The sequence below is a fragment of the Pygocentrus nattereri genome, chromosome 21, assembly GCF_015220715.1.
Source record: "Pygocentrus nattereri isolate fPygNat1 chromosome 21, fPygNat1.pri, whole genome shotgun sequence".
NCBI lineage: Eukaryota > Metazoa > Chordata > Actinopteri > Characiformes > Serrasalmidae > Pygocentrus > Pygocentrus nattereri.
The window spans coordinates 18,226,459-18,248,356 of record NC_051231.1 but is presented as its reverse complement, the minus strand read 5'-3'; the positions used below and the strand labels follow the sequence as shown (position 1 = coordinate 18,248,356).

Here is a 21,898-nt window from a genome sequence, read left to right as displayed (position 1 = left end):
TGAGTAGATGGAAGGAGTACTTTGAAGAACTAATGAATAAGGAAAACGAGAGAGAGGAGGATAACGTGGGGAGAGATAGTGGATCATGAAGTGCAGAGAATTAGTAAGGTGGAAGTAGGGGTAGCTTTAAAAAGGATGAAGAATGGAAAGGCAGTTGGTCCAGATGACATACCTGTGGAAGTATGGAGATGTTTAGGAGAGGAAGGCAGTAGACTTTTTAACTACAGAGGTATAAAGTTGATGAGCCACACCATGAAGGTTTGGGAAAGAGTTGTTGAAGCAAGGCTAAGGCGAGAGGTTCAGATCAGTGAGCAGCACTTTGGTTTCATGCTCAGATAGAGTACCACAGATGCAGTTTTTGCGTTGAGAGTGTTGGTAGAGAAGTACAGAGAAGGTCAGAAGGAGCTGCATTGTGTCTTTGTGGATCTAGAGAAGGCATATGATAGGGTGCCAAGAGAGGAACTATGGTACTGTATGAGGAAGTCAGGTGTAGCTGAAAAGTATGTTAGGGTGGTGCAGGACATGTATGAGGATAGTGAGACAGTGGTGAGGTGTGCAGTTGGAGTGACAAATGGTTTCAAGGTGAAGGTAGGGTTACATCAGGGATCAGCTTTGAGCCCCTTCTTGTTTGCAATGGTGATGGACAGGTTGACAGATGAGGTCAGGCAGGAGGCTCCATGGACCATGATGTTTGCAGATGACATTGTAATCTGTGGTGAGAGTAGAGAGCAGGTGGAAGAGAATCTGGAGAGGTGGAGGTTTGCACTGGAGAGGAGAGGAATGAACGTCAGTAGAGACAAGACGGAACACGTGTGTGAATGAGAAGGAGGCAGGTGGAAAGGTGAAGATGCAAGGAGTAGAGGTCGTAAAGGTGGATGACTTCAAATATCTTGGGTCAACCATCCAGAGCAATGGACAGTTTAGAAAAGAGGTGCAGGCAGGATGGAGTGGGTGGAGACGGATGTCAGGGCTGATGTGTGACAGAAGGATAGCAGCAAGAGTGAAAGGGAAGGTTTACAAGACATTAATGCATCCTGCTATGATGTATGGTTTGGAGACTGTGGCTCTGTCTAAAAGACAGGAGGTTGAGCTGGAGGTGGCGGAGATGAAGATGCTGAGATTTTCCTTGGGAGTGACAACGCTGGACAAGATTAGAAATGAGCAGATCAGAGGGACAGTGAAGGTGGAGCAGTTTGGAGATAAAGCCAGAGAGGCCAGGTTGAGATGGTTTGGACATGTGTTGAGGAGGAATAGTGGATATATTGGGCAAAGAATGTTGGAGATGGAGCTGCTGGGTAGAGGAGAAGAGGAGAAGAGAGAAGGTTTATGGATGTAGTTAAGGTGGACATGGAGATGGTTGGTGTGAAAGTAGAGGAGGCAATGGATAGGGCAAGATGGAAGCAGATGATCCGCTGTGGTGACCCCTAAAGGGAGCAGCCGAAAGAAGAAGAAGGTTATGCTGATCTAAGGGTGGGGAATATGACAATATTTTATTGTTATTGTGATGAATTATGTCACAGTATGCTCTTCTGAGCATTTTGTGGATATTGGCAGTTTAATTGGATTTAAATGTTAATGCGTATCATGTATTGTGAAAACATCTTAAAGTATTATGATATTTTTGCTATCTCCCACCGCTACACTGACCTTATGTCTGTTTTGGTTCTAGCAAAGCTGAATGTGTTTTCTGGTGATTCTAAACATGCAACAAATAAACTTAAATTACAAAAGCTAGGCTGCAGCTGAGAAAGGTGGGCCCTTAGTGGCAGTGTCTATAAAGGGCTTCTCATTTATATTACATAATGCAAAACTGAGTGGTCTACCAAGCCCATTGTAGTAATCAGAAAGGATGCTGCACGCAAAATTTGATGATAAATATTGATGCTGTGAATGATCAGCGAGCAAGCAAAACATTTATAGAAATGATGTGGCTTCATCAATTTCTTTGTAATGAAATGCCATCCTGCCAGCTAAAAACGTTTCAATTCACTGAAAGTGTCATGAGTGAGTTTCATATAATTTTTTTTATTTTTATTTTTATTTTTTTTAGGTTTTTTGTTGTCGACGCAAAAAACATGAAGGGTACTCTGGTAGAATCCTAAAAAATAGTCAAAATTTATACTGCATTTCTCAGCAGTATTCAAGTGATACTTCTGATTGGAACATCCTGGAAATGCAGCCCTTCTAGAACACAGTATAGCTTTTGGAAGACAACTAATCGTGTTTTTTTTTTTTTTTTAATATTCATAGTTTTATTCATTTATATAAAGTCTGTGTCTTCCTGCAACATTTTGTCATATTTTTGTACATGATTGTTGGTTATGGGAAATTAAAGCTGTGTTTTTCTACTTAGAGACCAGAAAGACGCTTGTCAGAAAGATCTGAAACTACAAGCACAGTCTCCAAGGTAAGCAAAGCAAACCTTTTCTACACAATACATTTCAGCAGAAAGATTATTCTGATCTTGACAATCTGTTTGTACATTAGTTGTGTGAGTACCAGTGATTAAAGGAGAAATCTACCAACAAACAATATTTAAAGATGAACTTTTTTTTGTCTTCTAAACCACTCTTGAACCATATAGTGCATTTCTAACATGCTCACTCCTGTAAGTGGCACTTTTTCTGTAAATACAGCTGAACCTTAACCATTTTTTGTTAATTCTTGCATTAACATCTGAATAGAGGATAGATTTGACTTCCAAAGGTTGTTCAGTCTCATGCTGGATTTACTGTTGCAAAATAATTTAGATGCTAAGTACAGCAAGTAGTTCCAGAATAGGCCAGAGAGGTAGGGCAGTATGATTTCATGTTAGATAACTCATTGCTTCATAGGCGACGATTGCCTTTTTGGGAAACAATTGGTAGTGAACTATAGGAAGAATAAACGTATGTAAAATATATGTATCTGTACATACGTATATGGACAGACAAACAGACCGTTTTTTTTTTCTTTAAACAAATAATTATGCAGCTAATTATTTTTAGATCGGGCTAACTCAGAGTCACGCTGAAGTACTAAAGTATTGGATGTCCACAATAAGTTTGAGGGCACAATATTTTACTTCTTTTTCTAAATATTTGACTTTTCAAATATCGTGCTTATTTGTATCCGAGCATTTACAGCATTTCAATTTAAACGTTTATTTATTTATTTATTTTATTGTGAGTCTGTATGTTTTCACTTAATTTACACTTAATTTTTAACATGATCTCTCTTTTCATCAGAAACTAAACAAATGTATCAGGCTCAGAATCACAAATTTTCATTTGTTAACAGTTCCTTTCCCAAAAACAAAGCCAATAGTGTGTCAGATATTGAGAAAATTGCATATTGCTGGTGACCATGCAGTTGGAGTTTGCCCCGGTGGACGAGAGGGCCACTTCAATGCAAATTAAAATCGCAGAGAGGAAAAATTTGACTGTTGTCTGTACTTATGCACCAAACATCAGGTCAGAGTATACGGCCTTCTTGGAGCGAGTGGGCGGGGTTCTGGAAAGGGTCCCCTCGTACAGACTCCATAGTCCTACTGGGAGACTTCAATGCTCACGTTGGCAATGACTGGGAGACCTGGAGAGGCGTGATTGAGAAGAACGGCCTGCCCGATCTAAACCCGAATGGTGAATTGTTATTGGACTTCTGTGCCAGGCATGGATTGTCCATAACGAACACAAAGTGCGAACACAAGGATGTTCATAAGTGTACATGTTACCAGAGCTCCTTGGGTCAAAGGTCAATGATTGACTTTGTTGTCGTTTCATCTTACTTGGGACCGTATGTTCTGGACACTAGGTTGAAGAGAGGTGCTGAGCTGTCAACTGATCACCATCTGGTGGTGAGTTGGATCAGATGGCAGGGAAGACTGATGGTCAGATCCGGTAGGCCCAAGCGAATAGTGAGGGTGTGCTGGGAACGACTGTCGGAGGCCCCTGTTCGGAATGATTTCAACTCCCACCTCCGGGAGAGCTTTTCTCATGTCCCGGAGGAGGTTGGGGACATGGAGTCTGAATGGACCCTGTTCAAAACCTCCATTGTGGAAGCTGCCAGGCGTAGCTGTGGCCAAAAGCTTGTGGGTGCCTGTCGGGGCGGTAACCCAAGAACCTCCTGGTGGACACCGGTGGTGAGGGAGGCCGTCAAGCTGAAGAAAGAAAAAGCCTTTAGGGACTGGTTGGCCCGAAGGACTCCCGATTCAGCAGATAGGTACCGACAAGCTAAAAAGGTGGCAGCTGCAACGGTGGCAGAAACAAAATCCAGGGCATGGAAGGAGTTTGGTGAGGCCTTGGAAAAAGACTTTTGTTCTGCCTCAAAGAGGTTCTGGACAACTGCGCCCAAGCTGTATTCGGCAAGGGTGGAGAAACTGAATTCGAATGAGGATATTGTCGGTTGGTGGAAGGAGCACTTTAAGGAACTTCTTAATCCGGGTTACGTGCCTCCCTCACAGGAGTCAGGGCCAGAGGCTTCTGGGGTGTCAAGTTCCATTTCCCTGGTGGAGGTCACTGAGGTAGTTGGTAAGCTCCTCAATGGCAAGGCACCGGGGGTGGATGAGATTCGTCCAGAAATGCTTAAGGCTCTGGATATTGTGGGGCTGTCATGGCTAACACGCCTCTGCAATATTGCATGGACCTCGGGAACAGTACCCTTGGACTGGCAGACTGGGGTGGTGGTCCCCATTTTTAAAAAGGGGGACCGGAGGGTGTGTGCCAATTATCAGGGTATCACACTGCTCAGCCTCCCTGGGAAAGTCTATGGAAAGGAGTTCAACTATCGGTTCAACCTCAGATTGAGGAGGAACAATGTGGATTCCATCCCGGCCGTGGAACAATGGATCAGCTTTTCACAGGTTGTTGCGGGGGCATGGGAGTTTGCCAACCCAGTCTACATGTGTTTTGTGGACTTGGAGAAGGCTTATGACCATGTTCCTCGAGATATCTTGTGGGAGGTCCTCCGGGTGTATGGGGTGCCGGGGCTACTACTCCGGGCTATCCAATCTCTGTACTCCCGGAGTGAGAGCTGTGTCCGTATACTCGGCATTAAGTCAGACTCTTTCAGTGTTAGCGTTGGACTCCGCCAGGGTTGTGCCCTGTCTCCACTATTGTTCGTGATATTCATGGGCAGAGTGTCAGGGCGTAGCCGGGGTCAGGAGGGCATTATGTGTGGAGGCCGGAGGGTGGCGTCTCTGCTATTTGCAGATGATGTTGTTCTTTTGGCAGAATCATATGGATGCCTCCAGCGCTCGCTGGAGCGGTTTGAGTGTGATGCGGTTGGTATGAGGATCAGCACCTCCAAGTCTGAGTCCATGGTCTTGGCCCGGAAAAGGATGGCATGCCCACTCCAGGTAAGGGGAAAGGACCTGCCCCAGGTGGAGGAGTTGAATTATCTTGGGGTTTTGTTCACGAGTGATGGGAAGAGGGATTGTGAGATCGGCCGTAGGCTGGGACAGGCGGCAGCAGTAATGCGGTCACTGTACCAGACTGTAGTGGTGAAGAGGGAGTTGAGCCAAAAGGCGAAGGCGATCTACATCCCAACCCTCACCTATGGTCATGAGCTGTGGGTAATGACCGAAAGAACGAGATCACGAATACAAGCGGTGGAAATGAGCTTTCTTTGTCGGGTGGCGGGCTACGCGCTATGCGATAGAGTGTGGAGCTTGGTCATCCGGGAGGAGCTCAAAGTAGAGCCGCTACTCCTCCGCATTGAGAGGAGCTAGCTGAGGTGGTTCGGGTATCTGATCTGGATGCCCCCTGGACGCCTCCCGGTGGGGGTGGGGGGTGGGGATGCCTACCAGGACAAGACCCCGGGTCGTCCTAGGACACGCTGGAGGGATTATGTCTCCAAGTTGGCCTTGGAGCGGCTTGGGGTCACCGGGAATGAGCTGGAGGAAGTTGCGGGGGACAGGGTCATCTGGGATTCTCTACTCTCCCAACTGCTACCGCGACCCGGTCTGGACTAGCAGTCAACAATGATGGATGGATGGATATTGAGAAAAGCTGCTGTAAAATCCAGCATTTTAGCCCACAACAATACAAAGAAATGAGACAAGATCCTGCTGGGAATGATGCATGTAGTACAGTGTTTCAGTATATTTATATTAGATGAACAAACACAGCTATAGAATTTTTTAAGGTAATACTTGGAGGAATAAATGTGCAGGTCATTGCATTGCTTTCCAAATTGGTGCATTGTCAAAAAAATTATGTTTTGCACTTTCATTCAAATATTTATAAAATGTAACATTTTTCATTTAATTAAATGTTTTTATTCTGGTAGCTGGCCATGCAGTTATGCAGGTAAAATTACTTCCCTGATATGGACAACATAAACAGCTCTGACACCCCTGCCCTCCTCACCACCTCCTGAATCTCTGTGGAATCACAGCGTTGGATATCACGTTTAATAAAAAGCCAAAGCCAGATTTCTGGATGCTGTTGATCATTTTTACACATGGCCAATATGAGAACTGTCTGGGTGTGGTCCTAATATTCTGATCAGCATTATTTATTCGTTCAGAATTATTTACTACACTTGGTTTGTTGTCCTTGCATCGTGCATATTTTGGATATTTTAAGATGGAATGATTTTACAAGGCTAAATATCTTACATTTGCTTCATGGCAACATGTGCTGGTGTGTGTGTCTGTAATGAGCAAGAGAGGGATCACAGCAAGAGGTTTAATATCTGAGGGGGCACAAGAATGTAAGAAGTTTAGTAACAAAAAAATGAAATAAGCATTTGATTAAACCCAGTATTTGTCCTCTGGCAGATGTCTGCTCTGCAGTACAGTGACTCAGATGAGCAGTCGCCGTTTTATGACGATGATGATGATGATGATGATGATGATGAGGAAGAGGTAAGGTTTGCCTTGCAGTGTTTTGTGTTTTTGAACACTGGAGTTGTTTCAATCTTTAATCTGAGCGATTCCTCAGCCTACTTATCCCACTATATAACATACGTAAGGAAGGAAGCTGGCTGTGATGGTGTGTGTTTTGAATATAAACATCATAGGTAAGGGAGAATCAGATACATAAAAATTTTGAAATAAAGGTTTGTCCAATGCCTGCTGCATCAATCCTGTACCATAATAAGTTACAATCTCTAAAATTTACAATGGAAATGTTTAGTCTTTTAATAGATGCGTGTGTGCATAGAATAAGCCCCCCCCCACTTATCCTAGTTTTGAGCATGACTGGTTTTCACAAAATATGGTAAATGAGAGACAGAAGAGAAAAGAGTGGGGGGCATATTCGTGATAAAGTATTTAAATACATTTTAGCCTTTACTTTGCACGATTAAAATTTACAAATAGATTTAATTCTGCTTCAGATTTATTATTCAGTAACTAATATGGAAGTAATAAGTTCTGTAATCAAACAAGTAATTGAATTGAAATGTAGACCCACAGATGAGCACATGGCAGAATCACTAATCACAGAATCACTAACCCTCCCCCTCCTGATAGCCTGCCCCCCTCCTGTGACAGCCCATCTCGCACCTCCATCCCTCCCCCACCCGTCACCTCAACAGTGAGTCTCACTGCTGACCAGGTGAGAAGACAACTGAAGAGACTCCACGCAAACAAGGCTACAGGCCCTGATGGGGTTACCCCCAGGGTGCTTAAAGCCTGTGCCTCCCGGCTTTGTGGAATATTGCAACATGTCTTCAACATGAGCCTGCGTCTCCAGAGGGTCCCTATGATGTGGAAGACGTCCTGCATTGTTTCTGTTCCAAAGACACCATGACCCAGTGATGCCAAGGACTACAGGCCTGTAGCACTGACATCCCATGTCATGAAGACCATAGAGAAGCTCGTCTTGGATCAGCTCCGACCCATAGTCCAGCCTTTTCCAGACCCCCTCCAGTTTGCCTATCAGCCCCGCCTGGGAGTTGAAGACGCCATCATCTACCTGCTCAAGCAAGTGTACGCTCACCTGGATAAGCCAGCCAGCTCTGTGAGGGTCATATTTTTTGACTTCTCCAGTGCATTTAACACCATCTGGCCTGCTCATCTGGGTGATGAGCTCACAATGATGCAAGTAGATGCCCCTCTTTTTTTCCTGGATTGTTGACTACTTGACTGGCAGACCACAGTATGTACGCCAGCAGCAACTGTGTGTCAGACAGAGTGGTCAGCAACACTGGAGTTCCACAAGGAACTGTCCTCTCTCCCTTCCTCTTCACCCTCAACACAGACTTCAGCTACTGTACAGAGACTTGCCACCTTCAAATGCTTTCTAATGACTCTGCAATAGTTGGATGTATCAGCAAGGGTGATGAGGATGAGTGCAGGGTGACGGTGAAGGATTTTGTCGCATGGTGCGAGTGGAACCACCTGCAGGTCAAAGTGACATACAAAGGAACAGGTGGTGAACCTGAGGAGGGACAAGGCACCGGTGACCCCTGTGTCCATCAGGAGGTCAGTGTGGACACTATGGAGGATTACAAATATCTGGGTGTATATGTTAACAATAAACTGGACTGGCCTAAGAAAACTGACGCCCTCTACAGGAAGGGCCAAAGTCGTCTCTATTTTCTGAGGCGGCTGAGGTCCTTCAACATCTGCCAGACTATGCTCAGGATCTTCTATGAGTCTGTGGTGGTGAGTGCTATCCTCTATGCTGTTGTGTGCTGGGGAAGCAGGCTGAGGGTGGCAGACGCCAAAAGACTCAACAAACTGATCCGCGAGGCCGGTGGTGATGTGGGTGTGGAGCTGGACTCACTGACGGCAGTGTCGGAGAGGAGGACGCTGTCTAAGCTGCAGGACATTATGGACAATGGACAACGACACGGTGATGAGACACAGGAGCTCATTCAGTGCAAGACTCATTCTACCGAAATGCACCACAGAGCGCCACAGGAAGTCACAGGAATTCTTACTTGTGGCCATCAAACTCTATAACTCCTCCCTCAGTGTGTGATTCACAAAGTGTGGTTCATCTGTGCAATACTCAATACCAAACTGTACTGTTCATGTGTGTAATAATAATTGTGTGCAATAACTCAGAGGTACAATAATTTGAACTGCTTTATACTAGATGTTTAATATTCATTATCACAGTCACTGCCACTTTACTATATTCATAAGAACTTAAATCTCGTGTACGTATTGCAAATTTCTCTTGATCTTTGTTTTAAATTATTAAAGTGTTTATTCTTTTACATACATGGTTGCAACTGTAACAACTGCAATTTCACCCTGGGATCAATAAAGGATTCTGATTCTGAAATATCTTCATAAAAAGGCAAATAGGCCTTTTTATGAAGGTCTTTTCTGGCACCTAATGCAGCTCTGCTGTGCGTGTGTGTGTTTGTTTCAGAGGGTGGTAAAGAAGCAGAGGCGTTCCTGTGGTCGGTGTAAAGGCTGCGTGTCTAAAGCAGACTGTGGGATCTGTGATTTCTGCATAGATAAGCCCAAATTCGGAGGCAGCAATAAGAAAAGACAGAAGTGCCGTCGACGTCAATGCCAAAGAGAAGCTATGGTAGGTCTCTACATTTGCTCACTGTAGATTACTAGATATTTAACATGTTATTGAGTTTTCTCATTAAAGTACCAGGGAACACAGTGTTTGTTTGGTGCCAAAATTGGTTGTCATATGTATCATCTGTCAAAGTTTGAAAGAAAGATAAGACAGAAAATATAATAAAATATTGCTTAAAAGCTCCTGATCTGAAAACTGATGAGCAATCCCAGTCTGTATTCATGGCAAACTGGTCCAGCTTTTATGTGGTGAAGGTTTAAAGAATTTAAACTTTGTATTCAGTTTACTGCTTAATGGACATCCAGGGTGTGCTAGCACACCTGATTGAAATGAATGGACAGACAGATCAGCTAGCTTGGTTGGCTTGCTTTGTTTGCCTAGTTGTTAGCATTTACTTGGTCATTAGTTTTTGCTTCTCTACGATTCTTCCAACTTGAACAGAAAGAGAACATGGACCATTCAAAAAGAATTAAAACACTAATTTGGTTGCCCGCGGCTTCAATGGATACTGCCCTGGTCAACTGTAAGTGCTGTTATTGTGAAACAGAAGTGTCTAGGAGCAATAATATCTTGGCCACAAAGCAGCAGGCCACGCAACTCATAGAGTGAGGATGCTGAGTGCTTTTACATAGCATGTAAAAATTGCCTGTCCTTTGTTGCATCAGTCTCAGAACTGTTCGTTAGGTGCTTCATAAAATGTGTTTTCATGGCTGAGCAGTTGGACACAAGCCCCAGTTCAATATGCCCAGTGTAAAGTGTCAGCTGGAGATGTGTAAAGCATGCCACCTCTGGGCTCTGGAGCTATGTTCTTTGGAGTGATGAATCATGCTTTACTGTCTGGCAGTCTGATGGATGAATCTGGGTTTGGTGGATACCAGGAGAACGCTACCTAATGGGATGCATAGTGCCAATGGTATACTTTAGTGGAGGAGGGATAATGGTCTGGGAATTTTTTCTGAGGTTAGGGCTAGGCCTCTTAGTTCTAGTGAAGTTTAATGATAATGCTACAGTACACAAAGACATTTTAGACACATTCAAATTTAGTGGAAATGGTTTGGGGAAGGCTCTTTCCTGTTCCAAGCATGACTGTACCCTTGTACACAAAGTGTGGTCCATAAAGACGTGGTTTCCTGAGTTTGGTGTAAAGGAAATCCAGTGGCCTTCACAGAGCCTTGACCTTAACCTCACTGAACAATTTTGAGATGAATTAGAACATTTAATTGCAAGTCAGAAATTCTCGCCTGCTATCAGTGCCTGATCTTACTCAAGTTCCTTTGACTGAATGGGTGCAAATTTTCACAGGCACACTCTAAAATCTTATGGAAAGCCTTCAACGAAGCATGAAGACTGCAAATCCATATTAATGCACATGATTTTGTAATGCTATGTCCAAAACGTTCATATCGGTGTCATGGCCAGGTGTCCCCATACTTTTAATCATAAAGTGTATATTTTTCGTATGTTGTATTTTTTTGTAAATTGTGCCAGGTTAATGGAGCAGAAAAAAATAGCTAGCTAGTTAAGCCAGGTGGTTACTAACAAATAATCAACCTTGTTTATTGGGCTTCATGATCTTCATTTGTTTGTTGTCTAAAGGAATGCTTTTACTTTATTCACTCACACAGCAATTAGCTGTCCAGTAAGGGATTCTCACACTGGTATCCTGGTACATGGATTAAGTGCCATCAGACATGGCAGAGTACACAGTGTGTTCATTGTATAGTGTAATGTATTATGTACATTTATTACCATTTTGATTGGCTGTTTCAAAAAATTGTTTAACAATTTTGAGCCACTTTTTTGCTGTTGTGAACAGTACACATGAATTGCTGAAGGCTTATTTATTCCTTTTAAAAAGTTTTTTAAACTTAAATCGTTCACTCCATTAATTTACCAATATCTTCCATTAAATCAGGGAGTAGAATTTATTGCCATTTTTCTTTTTGTGAACATGAGTGTTTTGCACTCAGAAGAAGAGCTACAGATCGAAGTTTATATACACACAGTGAGCCCTCCAGTGAATGACTGTCACATTGCAACACTGATATATATATATATATATATATATATATATATATATATTACACACACACTGCTCAAAAAAATAAAGGGAACACTTAAACAACACAATATAACTCCAAGTAAATCAAACTTCTATGAAATCAAACTGTCCACTTAGGAAGCAACACTGATTGACAATCAAATTCACATGCTGTTGAGCAAATGGAATAGACAACAGCTGGAAATTATTGGCAATTAGCAAGACACACTCAATAAAGGTTCTGCAGGTGGGGACCACAGACCACTTCTCAGTACCTTTTGCTTTCTGACTGATGTTTTGGTCACTTTTGAATGTTGTTGGTGCTTTCACACTCGTGGTAGCATGAGACGGACTCTATAACCCACACAAGAGGCTCAGGTAGTGCAGCTCATCCAGGATGGCACATCAATGCGAGCTGTGGCAAGAAGGTTTGCTGTGTCTGTCAGCGTAGTGTCCAGAGGCTGGAGGCACTACCAGGAGACAGGCAAGTATACCAGGAGACGTGGAGGAGGCCGTAGAAGGGCAACAACCCAGCAGCAGGACCACTACCTCTGCCTTTGTGCAAGGAGGAACAGGAGGAGCACTGCCAGAGCCCTGCAAAATGACCTCCAGCAGGCCACAAATGTGCATGTGTCTGCACAAACAGTTAGAAACCGACTCCATGAGGATGGTATGAGGGCCCAACGTCCACAGATGGGAGTTGTGCTCACAGCCCAACACCGTGCAGGGCGCTTGGCATTTGCCAGAGAACACCAAGATTGGCAAATTCGCCACTGGCGCCCTGTGCTCTTCACAGATGAAAGCAGGTTCACACTGAGCACGTGACAGACGCGACAGAGTCTGGAGACGCCATGAAGAGTGATCTGCTGCCTGCAACATCCTTCAGCATGACCGGTTCGGCAGTGGGTCAGTAATGGTGTGAGGTGGCATTTCTTTGGAGGGCCACACAGCCCTCCATGTGCTCGCCAGGGGTAGCCTGACTGCCATTAGGTACCGAGATGAGATCCTCAGACCCCTTGTGAGACCATATGCTGGTGCGGTTGGCCCTGGGTTCCTCCTAATGCAGGACAATGCTAGACCTCATGTGGCTGGAGTGTGTCAGCTGTTCCTGCAAGATGAAGGCATTGAAGCTATGGACTGGCCCGCCCGTTCCCCAGACCTGAATCCGATTGAGCACATCTGGGACATCATGTCTCGCTCCATCCACCAACGCCACGTTGCACCACAGACTGTCTAGGAGTTGGCGGATGCTTTAGTCCAGGTCTGTGAGGAGATCCCTCAGGAGACCATCCGCCACCTCATCAGGAGCATGCCCAGGTGTTGTAGGGAGGTCATACAGGCACATGGAGGCCACACACAATACTGAGCTTCATTTTGACTTGTATTAAGTTTTACATCAAAGTTGGATCAGCCTGTAGTGTGTTTTTCCACTTTAATTTTGTGTGTGACTCCAAATCCAGGCCTCCATTGGTTAATAAATTTGATTTCCATTGATGATTTTTGTGTGATTTTGTTGTCAGCACATTCAACTTTGTACAGAACAAAGTATTCAATGAGAATATTTCATCCATTCAGATCTAAGATGTGTTATTTGAGTGTTCCCTTTATTTTTTTTGAGCACTGTATATATATATATAAAAGAAAGCACTGTGATGGAGCTCTGCTTCAGCTCGCCACTCACAGCGCAAACCACAAGCAACCATCAGCTTTTATGTGAAAGACAGAGATGCAATTAGTATTAATACATACTAACTTACTTTTAGTTTTGGGGGTTTGTAAAACTCTGACCCTGTGTAAAAAGGCTGTCAGGCACCCCACAGTTGGAAACTGTTCCAGATATACTGCATGTTACTGTAAAATAGACATGGTTTCAAATGAAGAAAATATTGATGTTTCTTAACAAGACTGAGTAGACACACCGGAGGCTCTGCAGTCAGAGTTGGAAGTCAACAGTGGAAGTGCTTTACCACTGTTACGTGCCATGCCATATTATTTTGTTACTCCTCCTCTCCTCCCCCTAGCTACATCTGAGGGGAACGTAACAACCACCCAAAACAAACTGCTGTTTAATGAAGGTTATATTTTATATATTATATATTATTATATAATAATCAAACCACTGTGCCAACACGTTATATTACTTATTTTTCATCATGTTTTTGATTTGTAGCGAGCCATGTTATCTACACAGGCATATTGCAATGGTTATATTTAGCTGACATCTGCCATATAATTAAATGGATTAACAATTGAATTGCCTTTTTTTTATTCACTGTATGCTATACAGTAACGAATAAAACACGAGCTTAAAATGACCATATTGGCTGGTTAGGTATTTTGCTTCCTAGCTGTTGATGCATCGTAGCTTGTGTGACAACAAATACAGCTGAAGCTCATGCTCACTAAACGTGTTATAGCACCAGCTAGAGGTTAGAACTAGAGCTGTAACGATACATGTATTTGTCCCATTATGGTTCAGTGCATGCAGTCATATGGAGAAAATGCGGTATCCTGTGTGCAAAGATTGATCAACATAACGCACAACCAAATTTTACACCCCGCAACCATAAACTTTAAACCGTTAGCCAGGGATACTTTTTAGTTTGGCGCATGTAGGCTGGGGCTGAAATTTAATACAACCCCAATTCCAAAAAAATTGGAACGCTGTTTAAAATGTTAATACATGTAAATAATAACAAAATGCAAATGACTTGAAAATCTCATGGACCCATATTTTGTTCACAATAGATCACATGACACATGTTGAAAGTGAGACATTTTATGAAAAATTAACTCATTTGGTAAAATTTGGTATAGGACAACAAACGGCTGTAAAAGTAAGTGGTACTACAAAAAAAAGAGCTTGAGGAGCAGTTTGCAACTAACATCACATGACTGGGTTTAAAGGAGCATTTTAGAGAGGTTCACCAATCTGCAAAAAAAATACATCAAAATTGTGAAACAATTTCTGAAAAATGTTCCTTAACACAAAATTGCAAACACCATGGTTATCCTATTGTCTACAGTACATAACATCAAAAGATTTGGAAAATCTGGAGAAAAACCCAGTACGCAAGAAACTAGGCCGATGGTCAGTTTCTTAGGGCTTCAGGCCACAGTGCATTTAAAAATGGGCATGGTTATGTACTGGAAATCCAGAAATCATTGTCTGTGAACACAATTTGCTGTGCAATTTCTAAATACAAGGTAAAGGTAGATCATGTAAAAAAGGAAACATATATAAACAGGATCCAGAAATGCTGCCAACTTTTCTGGGCCCAAGCTCATTTAAGATGGACTGAGGTGAAGAGGAAAAGTGTCCTATGGTCCAGTGAATGAAATTGAAATTCTTTGTGGAAATGCACATTGCATCCTCCAGCTAAAGTCAGCTTGTTATTAGCATGTAGTCCAAATCCAGCATCCAGCATGATGGTATGAGGGAGTATTAGTGTACATGGTATGGATAATTTGCGCATCGGTAAAGGCACCACTGATGCTGAACAAAATATACAGGTTTTGGCAACACATGCTGCCATCTAGACAGTGTCTTTTTCAGGGGTGTCCTTGCATATTTCATCAAGACAAAGCTAAACAACACACTAAGCAGCATCCACCACAGCAGCATGGCTTCACAGGACTGCCTGCAGTCCAGACCTTTCACTAATAGAAAACGTTCTGTACAAACAATCAAGCAAAGAAGACCCAGGGCAGTTGAGCAGCTAGAATCCACCAAATAAGAATGGGATAACATTTCTCTCCTAAAACTCCAGCAATTGGTTTCCTCAATTCTCAGACGTTTACAGACTGTTGTCAAAACAAGAGGGCATGCTACACAATGGTAGACATGGCCCTGTCCCAATGTTTTTGAGATGCGTTTCTGTCAAGTTCTAAATGAGTTAATGTTTTCCATAAAATGGTAAAATGTCTCACTTTTAACATCTGTGTACTATGTACTATTGAGAATAAAATATGGGCCTATGAGATTTCCAGATCATTGTGTTCTGTTTTTATTTATGTTGGTTAACATTTTGCATAGTGTCCCAACTATGGGACACTAAAGAGGTAAATTTTGTTGACTCACGTAGTATTCTGAGGCAGGAAGGCTCCCAGTCATGTCCCAATCAAATGTTTGTATAAAATGCTGCCTGCTCAGTTTCCTCTGTTCAAGCATTATTCAAAGGTGCAACCTTCTGTGTAACACTAGCAGCTAGAAGAAAGCTGTCTTATCTTGGAAACACCATGATATATTGCTGCATTTGAACCAACCCTTAAATTCCGTTTGGTTGCAGTTGTGACCTTTTTGTTTGACATCAGCCAACAAAAAAATAGGACCTATGGAAGAGTGTTTGTTCAAAATCAATGAAAAAAATAAATCTATCCACCCAGCCTTATGCATTTGAGGCTTTTGTTGCCTTATCCCATTTCACCAAACTCGTAGCAGAACTTGATTTCTGAACCATGGTGTGAACCGAACTTTTATTTCTGTGTACCAGCTGTAGTATGAGAGTTAAACGCACTGTTTAACTCAAACTTTTTCAGCTCAGCTAAGTCACCTGAAATACTGTAATGTTGTAAGTTGCTCTTTGTAGCAGGTAAAGCATATCTAACAATCCTGCCTCAGTTACTACAGACATCTTACCTCAGCTCAGACTTTCTTCTTTTCAATGGTTCTGTTGATAGTATCTAGGGATTGGTATCTGTCGATACCAATACTGGTACTGGGTATCTGCCTCATACAATGGTCATTTGCTCATGTTCAAAAAATGCACGAATAACAACTATGTGATAAAGCCTGGTGTACCCTACCATGCTAATGAACAGCTGGCTGAACCTGGCAGGTTTGAACGAGGGTCTGCACACAGTGAAATGTTACTGGCTCTGTGGCAGTTGGATGCCACGTCATTGGTCAATTCAGCCTTGGGATATTCTGACCAGACACACACTACACACTTTTAGCCTGTTATACAAATACACAAACACAAGTATGGCAACTTCCCCACTGTGGGCGGACACACACAGGCTAATGGAACCAAGGCAAAAAGTCAACATTTGGAGTACTAAAGTCAGTATATGCAGATTTTATTCTGTCAGAATAAATAGAATTGCGAGGTGTAAATGTTAATAAATTTTTTTTATTGTAAAATGGCTGTTTTATTTTTAGTGCACAGTGCTGTTCAAGTGAGCTGTTGTAGCAGTTTCTCAGAGTTTTTACTTGGTACTGGAGTGTGCAGTGTGTTGTGAATGAAAACGCTTTATTGGGAATTGTTCTTATACAGCCGTTTGTAGTGGCTGTGTTTAAAATAGGTAGCCGGCAGCTTCCTACCGCTATTAAAGTTTTTCATCTAGGGCTGGATAGTTTGACATTATTTATCCTGTTTTAATTTAATTTTAATTATTTCAATATCATGACTATCATCAGTACTTAAAACGCTTCCCAGCTTCTTCAATTTTTATCTTAAAGAAAGCACAATTAGTCCTGCTTAACTGGATTTAGTGTTGCACAGTGTGTGAAACTTTAAGCAATAATCATTGGAATGATTAATTTAACTGTGCCACAACTTCATCTGTAACTTTTCAATTGCTAGAAAAAATAAATATTGTGTCATATTGTGTATTGTGAAATGCTGGTTTTGTCTTAATATTTGTGTTTGGCAGAGACACCTGCTGCCTGATTCGGGTCACACTCCGGTGCTCACTCCGCAGGGCTGGGTGGTCCCTGGGAGACCAAGACCGATTTATGCTTATGGTCGAAAGAAAGCCCACCAGAGCCGAGAGAAGTGGGACTTTGACTTCTCAGATAATGAAGGAGAGCTGGAGAGGAGGATAAAAGGCCCTGCTGGAATGCTTCACCTGGACAGAGACAAGATCAGCAGTTCAAATTACAAGGGACAAGTATGGCAGAAGAGTTTATAGAGCAAATTGTAATTTAAGTTTGTTTTGTGCTGCTGTTAATGCCTTCAGCTGCACAGTCTGCCCACCACCTCCCACCATTATCACGATATTGGTCTTTGCAATTCTGATCTTGCAGAAGGCTCCAATATGTAAAAGGATCTTCTAATCAGTGATGGTGTTTTAATGCGTGCTACGAGTATCGTGACTGAACACACCTCCAGATGAGGGGATTCTGCGGGTGTTTTGATGAATCATGGTACTCATGTAATCCAACAAAATTAATTTGAGTCAAAAAAGGCAGTTTCTAACTTTGCCAAGGGTTCAACAATGGAAAACAACAAGACAAAATGCAGATATTAAGAGACAAACACAGATATTAAGTCAAAACACAACACAATAAGCCACAATACAAAAATGTAAAAATGCAGTGCAACATTAAATCATGGTGTCTTAATATACAGTACAGTACACAAGTCAGAGACCACCTCTCATTTATTTAAATTTTATTCCAATGGCTATTAAGTTACAAGTTTGCTTTTTTTCAGGAAAAGAGCAGAAAAGTGTAACAAAAAATTACAAATAAATGTTATATAAAATTTTCACCTTTTAGTATAGCCTCTGTACCTTTTCAGGACGCTTGTTTTCAGTTTACAAGGATATCTGCAGGATTTTTTTTTTTCTTCATGCCTTCAAAGTTCAGTCTCAGAGGTTGGTTGCTTTTTCTGCTTCTCATGATCCCAAACACATTCATTGATGTTAAGGTCTGGACACTGGGGTGGTCAGGCCATTGTTGTGAGAAGACTAGCAGCTTCTTTAATTATTTAGCAAATTTTCCTCTGTTTTGTCCATTACATAACGGTTTCTTGACAGATACACATCTTCCATCATTCTTTTCTACTGTTTATCTGGTGGTGATGGTTATGGTGGTCTGAATAACTTGTACTTAATGGCATTTTTCAACAGGAAATCGAATAAATGAATGATGGTTACTGACTTTTGCACAGTACAGTATTGCAAGGTGTATTGTAATTGCAATACGTAGCATTGCAATCTCTGTGATATTTTGTGCATATCAGGCAGTCCTGTCACAGTTCAGCAAGTACTTCCTCCAGTTCAACCGTAGTTCTCTTTTGATGGCCTTCACACATAGTGCTTTAGAAATGTAATGTTACTTTTGAGTCCTATAGGTTATGTTTTGACTATTTACTTCTTTCTTCCTCTCCTGTCTTTTAAGCTAAGCCTTCCGCTGAACACAGCCCGATCGAACAAGATCGCTGAAAATGGCCTTCAAGCCAAAAGCTCCAAAATCCTTCCAGTCGTAGTGAGTAATTTATATCAGTGGCATCTTTGAGTATATGCAAAGTAAAACCATAATCTTATCTGCAGTCAGTCGTATTAGATGTTTCACAGCAATCCTTTCTATACTGTGATGTTATTTGGCCAGTGTCTCGGGGTCTTAATATTATTTGAAGCTGTAATTCAACCATCTATGCTAATGTTACTAACAGTGAATATAAGGCAGTAGCCACTTGTTACCATGATCATTTTCATTATGCTATGCTTAATTTTTAACAATTTTTTAAATGCAAATAATATAGATTTTTCAAAATTTCTAGATCACTTAATTGCATTTTAAAAATGAAATATGCTGTTTACTAGAGAAAGTTACCAGTCTGATTTGTTCCCAGTCATGGTGATGGGAGCCAAAAATACAAAGCTAATTCCTCTAAAAGCTACATCACAAAGTTATTGCATTGAAATAGGTATGAATATATTACCAGAGTCCTAAGGCATGATTGACAAAAACAATTGATGTACAACAAATTGTTTAAAAACCATTCATGGCAAAGAGGCACATACAGGACTTTTTTTTTTTTTTTTTAAACATTTAACATGTAAGAACGCTGAGGACATGTGAATTCACCGGTCATTTTGGACAGTAAATAAAATGGCTATATTTGCATTGTTAACATTGCAACCTCTGGTTCTCATTACCACCATAGTAATGCAATCTGAGTAGGTTTCATGTCAAACCACTCTCAAATGATTTTATTTGTCATGCAGAAAATGGGAAAAAACTGGCAGAGTTCTCCTTTAAGCCTAGTACTGTTCAGCCATTAATCCAGTGAATTTTAACCATGACCTAGCAGTACCCTTGTGCAGATTTTGGTGTTTCTTTGCTCTAATACAGCTATTCAAACGCAACAGCTCATTAATAACGTGCGGTACCATGGTTGAGAATACTTGCTTTAAACAATGCACTATTGTACTTTTACTGATGTTGCTTTAGAACAGTTTATTTCTTTACTGTATAGTCCTGTTTCTGTCTGTAGGGGGCAGAGGTTGGGGCCCGGCGAGTGGTTACTGAGGCACTGTTTGAGGAGGAGCCCTTGCGACCGAGAGCAGAGGAGAGGACTCTGCAGGGCTACAAGGAGCAGGAACACACAGACGAGCAGGAGGAAGACGAAGCCGGACCAACAGTGAGTACAAAACATAGACAGCAGAACTTCAATAGCCATGTTTACGTCGAGCCTAATAATCCATTAATAATCCGACGAATAGCTCAATCAGAATAGAATGTCCATGTAAACACCTCAGTCGGAATAATGTCGTCTGATTTGAGGCTATACGGATACATAGTGGATGCATTTTGTATCAGATTGAACATGGTGGGTAATCCTGTAAACAATCCGTTAAATAGAAGAATAATAACCATGTAAACAGCGGTGTGACAGATGCCCAGTTTATGTGTCTCAGAACAAAGTCTTCCTCTCGCCGCTTCCTTTATAAGAAGTAAGTAAGAAACTCATCTCACTCAATCTGGGCCTCACGTGTTGTTTGCTGTCATGGTAACATTTACTCTAGGCGGTACTCCACGCATGCGCGTCATTTTGCATCAGATTACTTGTAGTGAGCATGTAAACAAAGATTTTCTTTCTTTCTTTCTTTTTTTTTTTTTTTTTTTTGGCCATTTTTGCAATCGGAATGGTAATCCGAATGTACTGATGTACCAAACTTATTTGTTTTCGCAAGAAAAAGCTCTATAGGTTACTAAAGCCTATTCTTGTTAAAGATTGTATTTTATTTGTTTGGCCAGGCCTGACAGGCAATAAAAAAGAGGACAGGAAAGAAAGAGAAGAAGCAAAGATTTTCCATCAGATTATTGAACAGCGAGAGCATATAAACACCTCAGTCTAAATCTGTAATCACAAAGTATTCAGTTAGATTGGCAAAAATCTTTACATCTAAATATAGCCACTGAGTAGCTTTGTATAGTGTTGTTTTCCTGTCCAGTAATGTATTCCTATCCAGTGGTTAAAAAAAGTTTATGGAAAGATGCTAGTTTGAGCAAGAAATCAAAATTGGTGAGTCTTGCAATTTAGAAGTAATAGTAGAACATGAACATAGCCACACTGCTTAACTGTATTTGTTTGTTTGCAGATCACTCAGATTTTCAGCCTGGGCCGCAGTGGCACTGGGGTTGGTGGGGTGGAGCTTGAGCCAGAGCTGCTAGAGCTGTTGTCATCACTGCGTCGGGCTGTGCTCCCTGTGCTGTGGTGTCCCGTGCTGGTCGAGGGTCCACGGCTGCAGTTACTGCAGTGCTCCAAATTATCTGCTATGGCGGACACAGCAGTGTACATAGAGCCCAACTTTCGCTTCCACATCAGTGTCCAAGGCCAGCCACTGCTACCCACACACAGGCTCTATTTAGTCCACCCTCCCCGCCTCAGCTCTGCTGCGCAGGTCGCCGCCCTGCTGGAGGATTTAGAGCGATATGCAGTGTGCAGAGGTTTTGAGGCAGAGCTGCCCACAGGCCCAGATCCCATTATCCAAGAGAGAGCCGCAACCTGCGAGTTTCTGGTACTGCCAGACGCCAAGCGCTGTGGTCGGTGTAAGAGTGGCGAGCAGAAACAGTGACATTTAATATGTGATTATGGGGTGCAGACTACTTTTGCTGCTGATTTCTATTATAGTTCTGGTTTTTACCAAGAGGGATTTCTCCCATTTCAGTGGACTTATCCATGCTTTGTGTTCTTTGCTGTGCAGTCTTTTGTAGCAACTGTTGCTAGGTTGGACAAGCTTTATAGAACTCTGGCTCAGTAAGCTCCATTCAACCACATGATTCATTTTTTTTGTCTAAGTAACTGTATGCATAAAAATAATTAAAAAAAACACTGTTAGGATAGATGGGTGTTTTTTTTTTTCTTGTCACGTGATCAATGTTTTTGGTGATAAACTTGGCAAATTAGTATTGCATGGCTGAAGTGACACGAAGAGATTTGCCCTACAGTCCCCCCCCCCTTGTATATGCCGTATATATTGACATTACAGCATAAACAATAAGTGCCTCAATAAAGTCATGCTACTCTATGGCAGTGACAGAGAGGGTCAAATAGAGGTGGAAATCTTTAGATCTTTATGAAAAATGGTAAGCCAAATCTTTATGAAGTTAGGCGATTCATGGATGCTTGCTGCAGCTGCAAGGAAGGTT

General features: G+C 42.0%; 1 protein-coding gene across 7 annotated transcripts in view; it reads left to right on the top strand.

The window, feature by feature from the left end:
- Positions 1–21,590, top strand: part of mbd1b (methyl-CpG binding domain protein 1b) — a 37,670-nt gene extending 16,080 nt beyond the window's left edge. For 6 of the 7 annotated variants that reach the window (XM_017725173.2, XM_017725174.2, XM_017725175.2 and 3 more), the window contains 7 exons: positions 2,354–2,407; positions 6,761–6,847; positions 9,312–9,473; positions 17,170–17,406; positions 18,641–18,727; positions 19,740–19,886; positions 20,848–21,590. In XM_017725173.2, the coding sequence (XP_017580662.1) occupies positions 2,354–2,407; positions 6,761–6,847; positions 9,312–9,473; positions 17,170–17,406; positions 18,641–18,727; positions 19,740–19,886; positions 20,848–21,324 (1,251 nt within the window). In that variant the 3' untranslated portion in view covers positions 21,325–21,590. The remainder of the gene's footprint in view (positions 1–2,353; positions 2,408–6,760; positions 6,848–9,311; positions 9,474–17,169; positions 17,407–18,640; positions 18,728–19,739; positions 19,887–20,847) is intronic. The other variant, XM_017725178.2, reaches the window with a different exon arrangement.
- Positions 21,591–21,898: the final 308 nt, after the last annotated feature.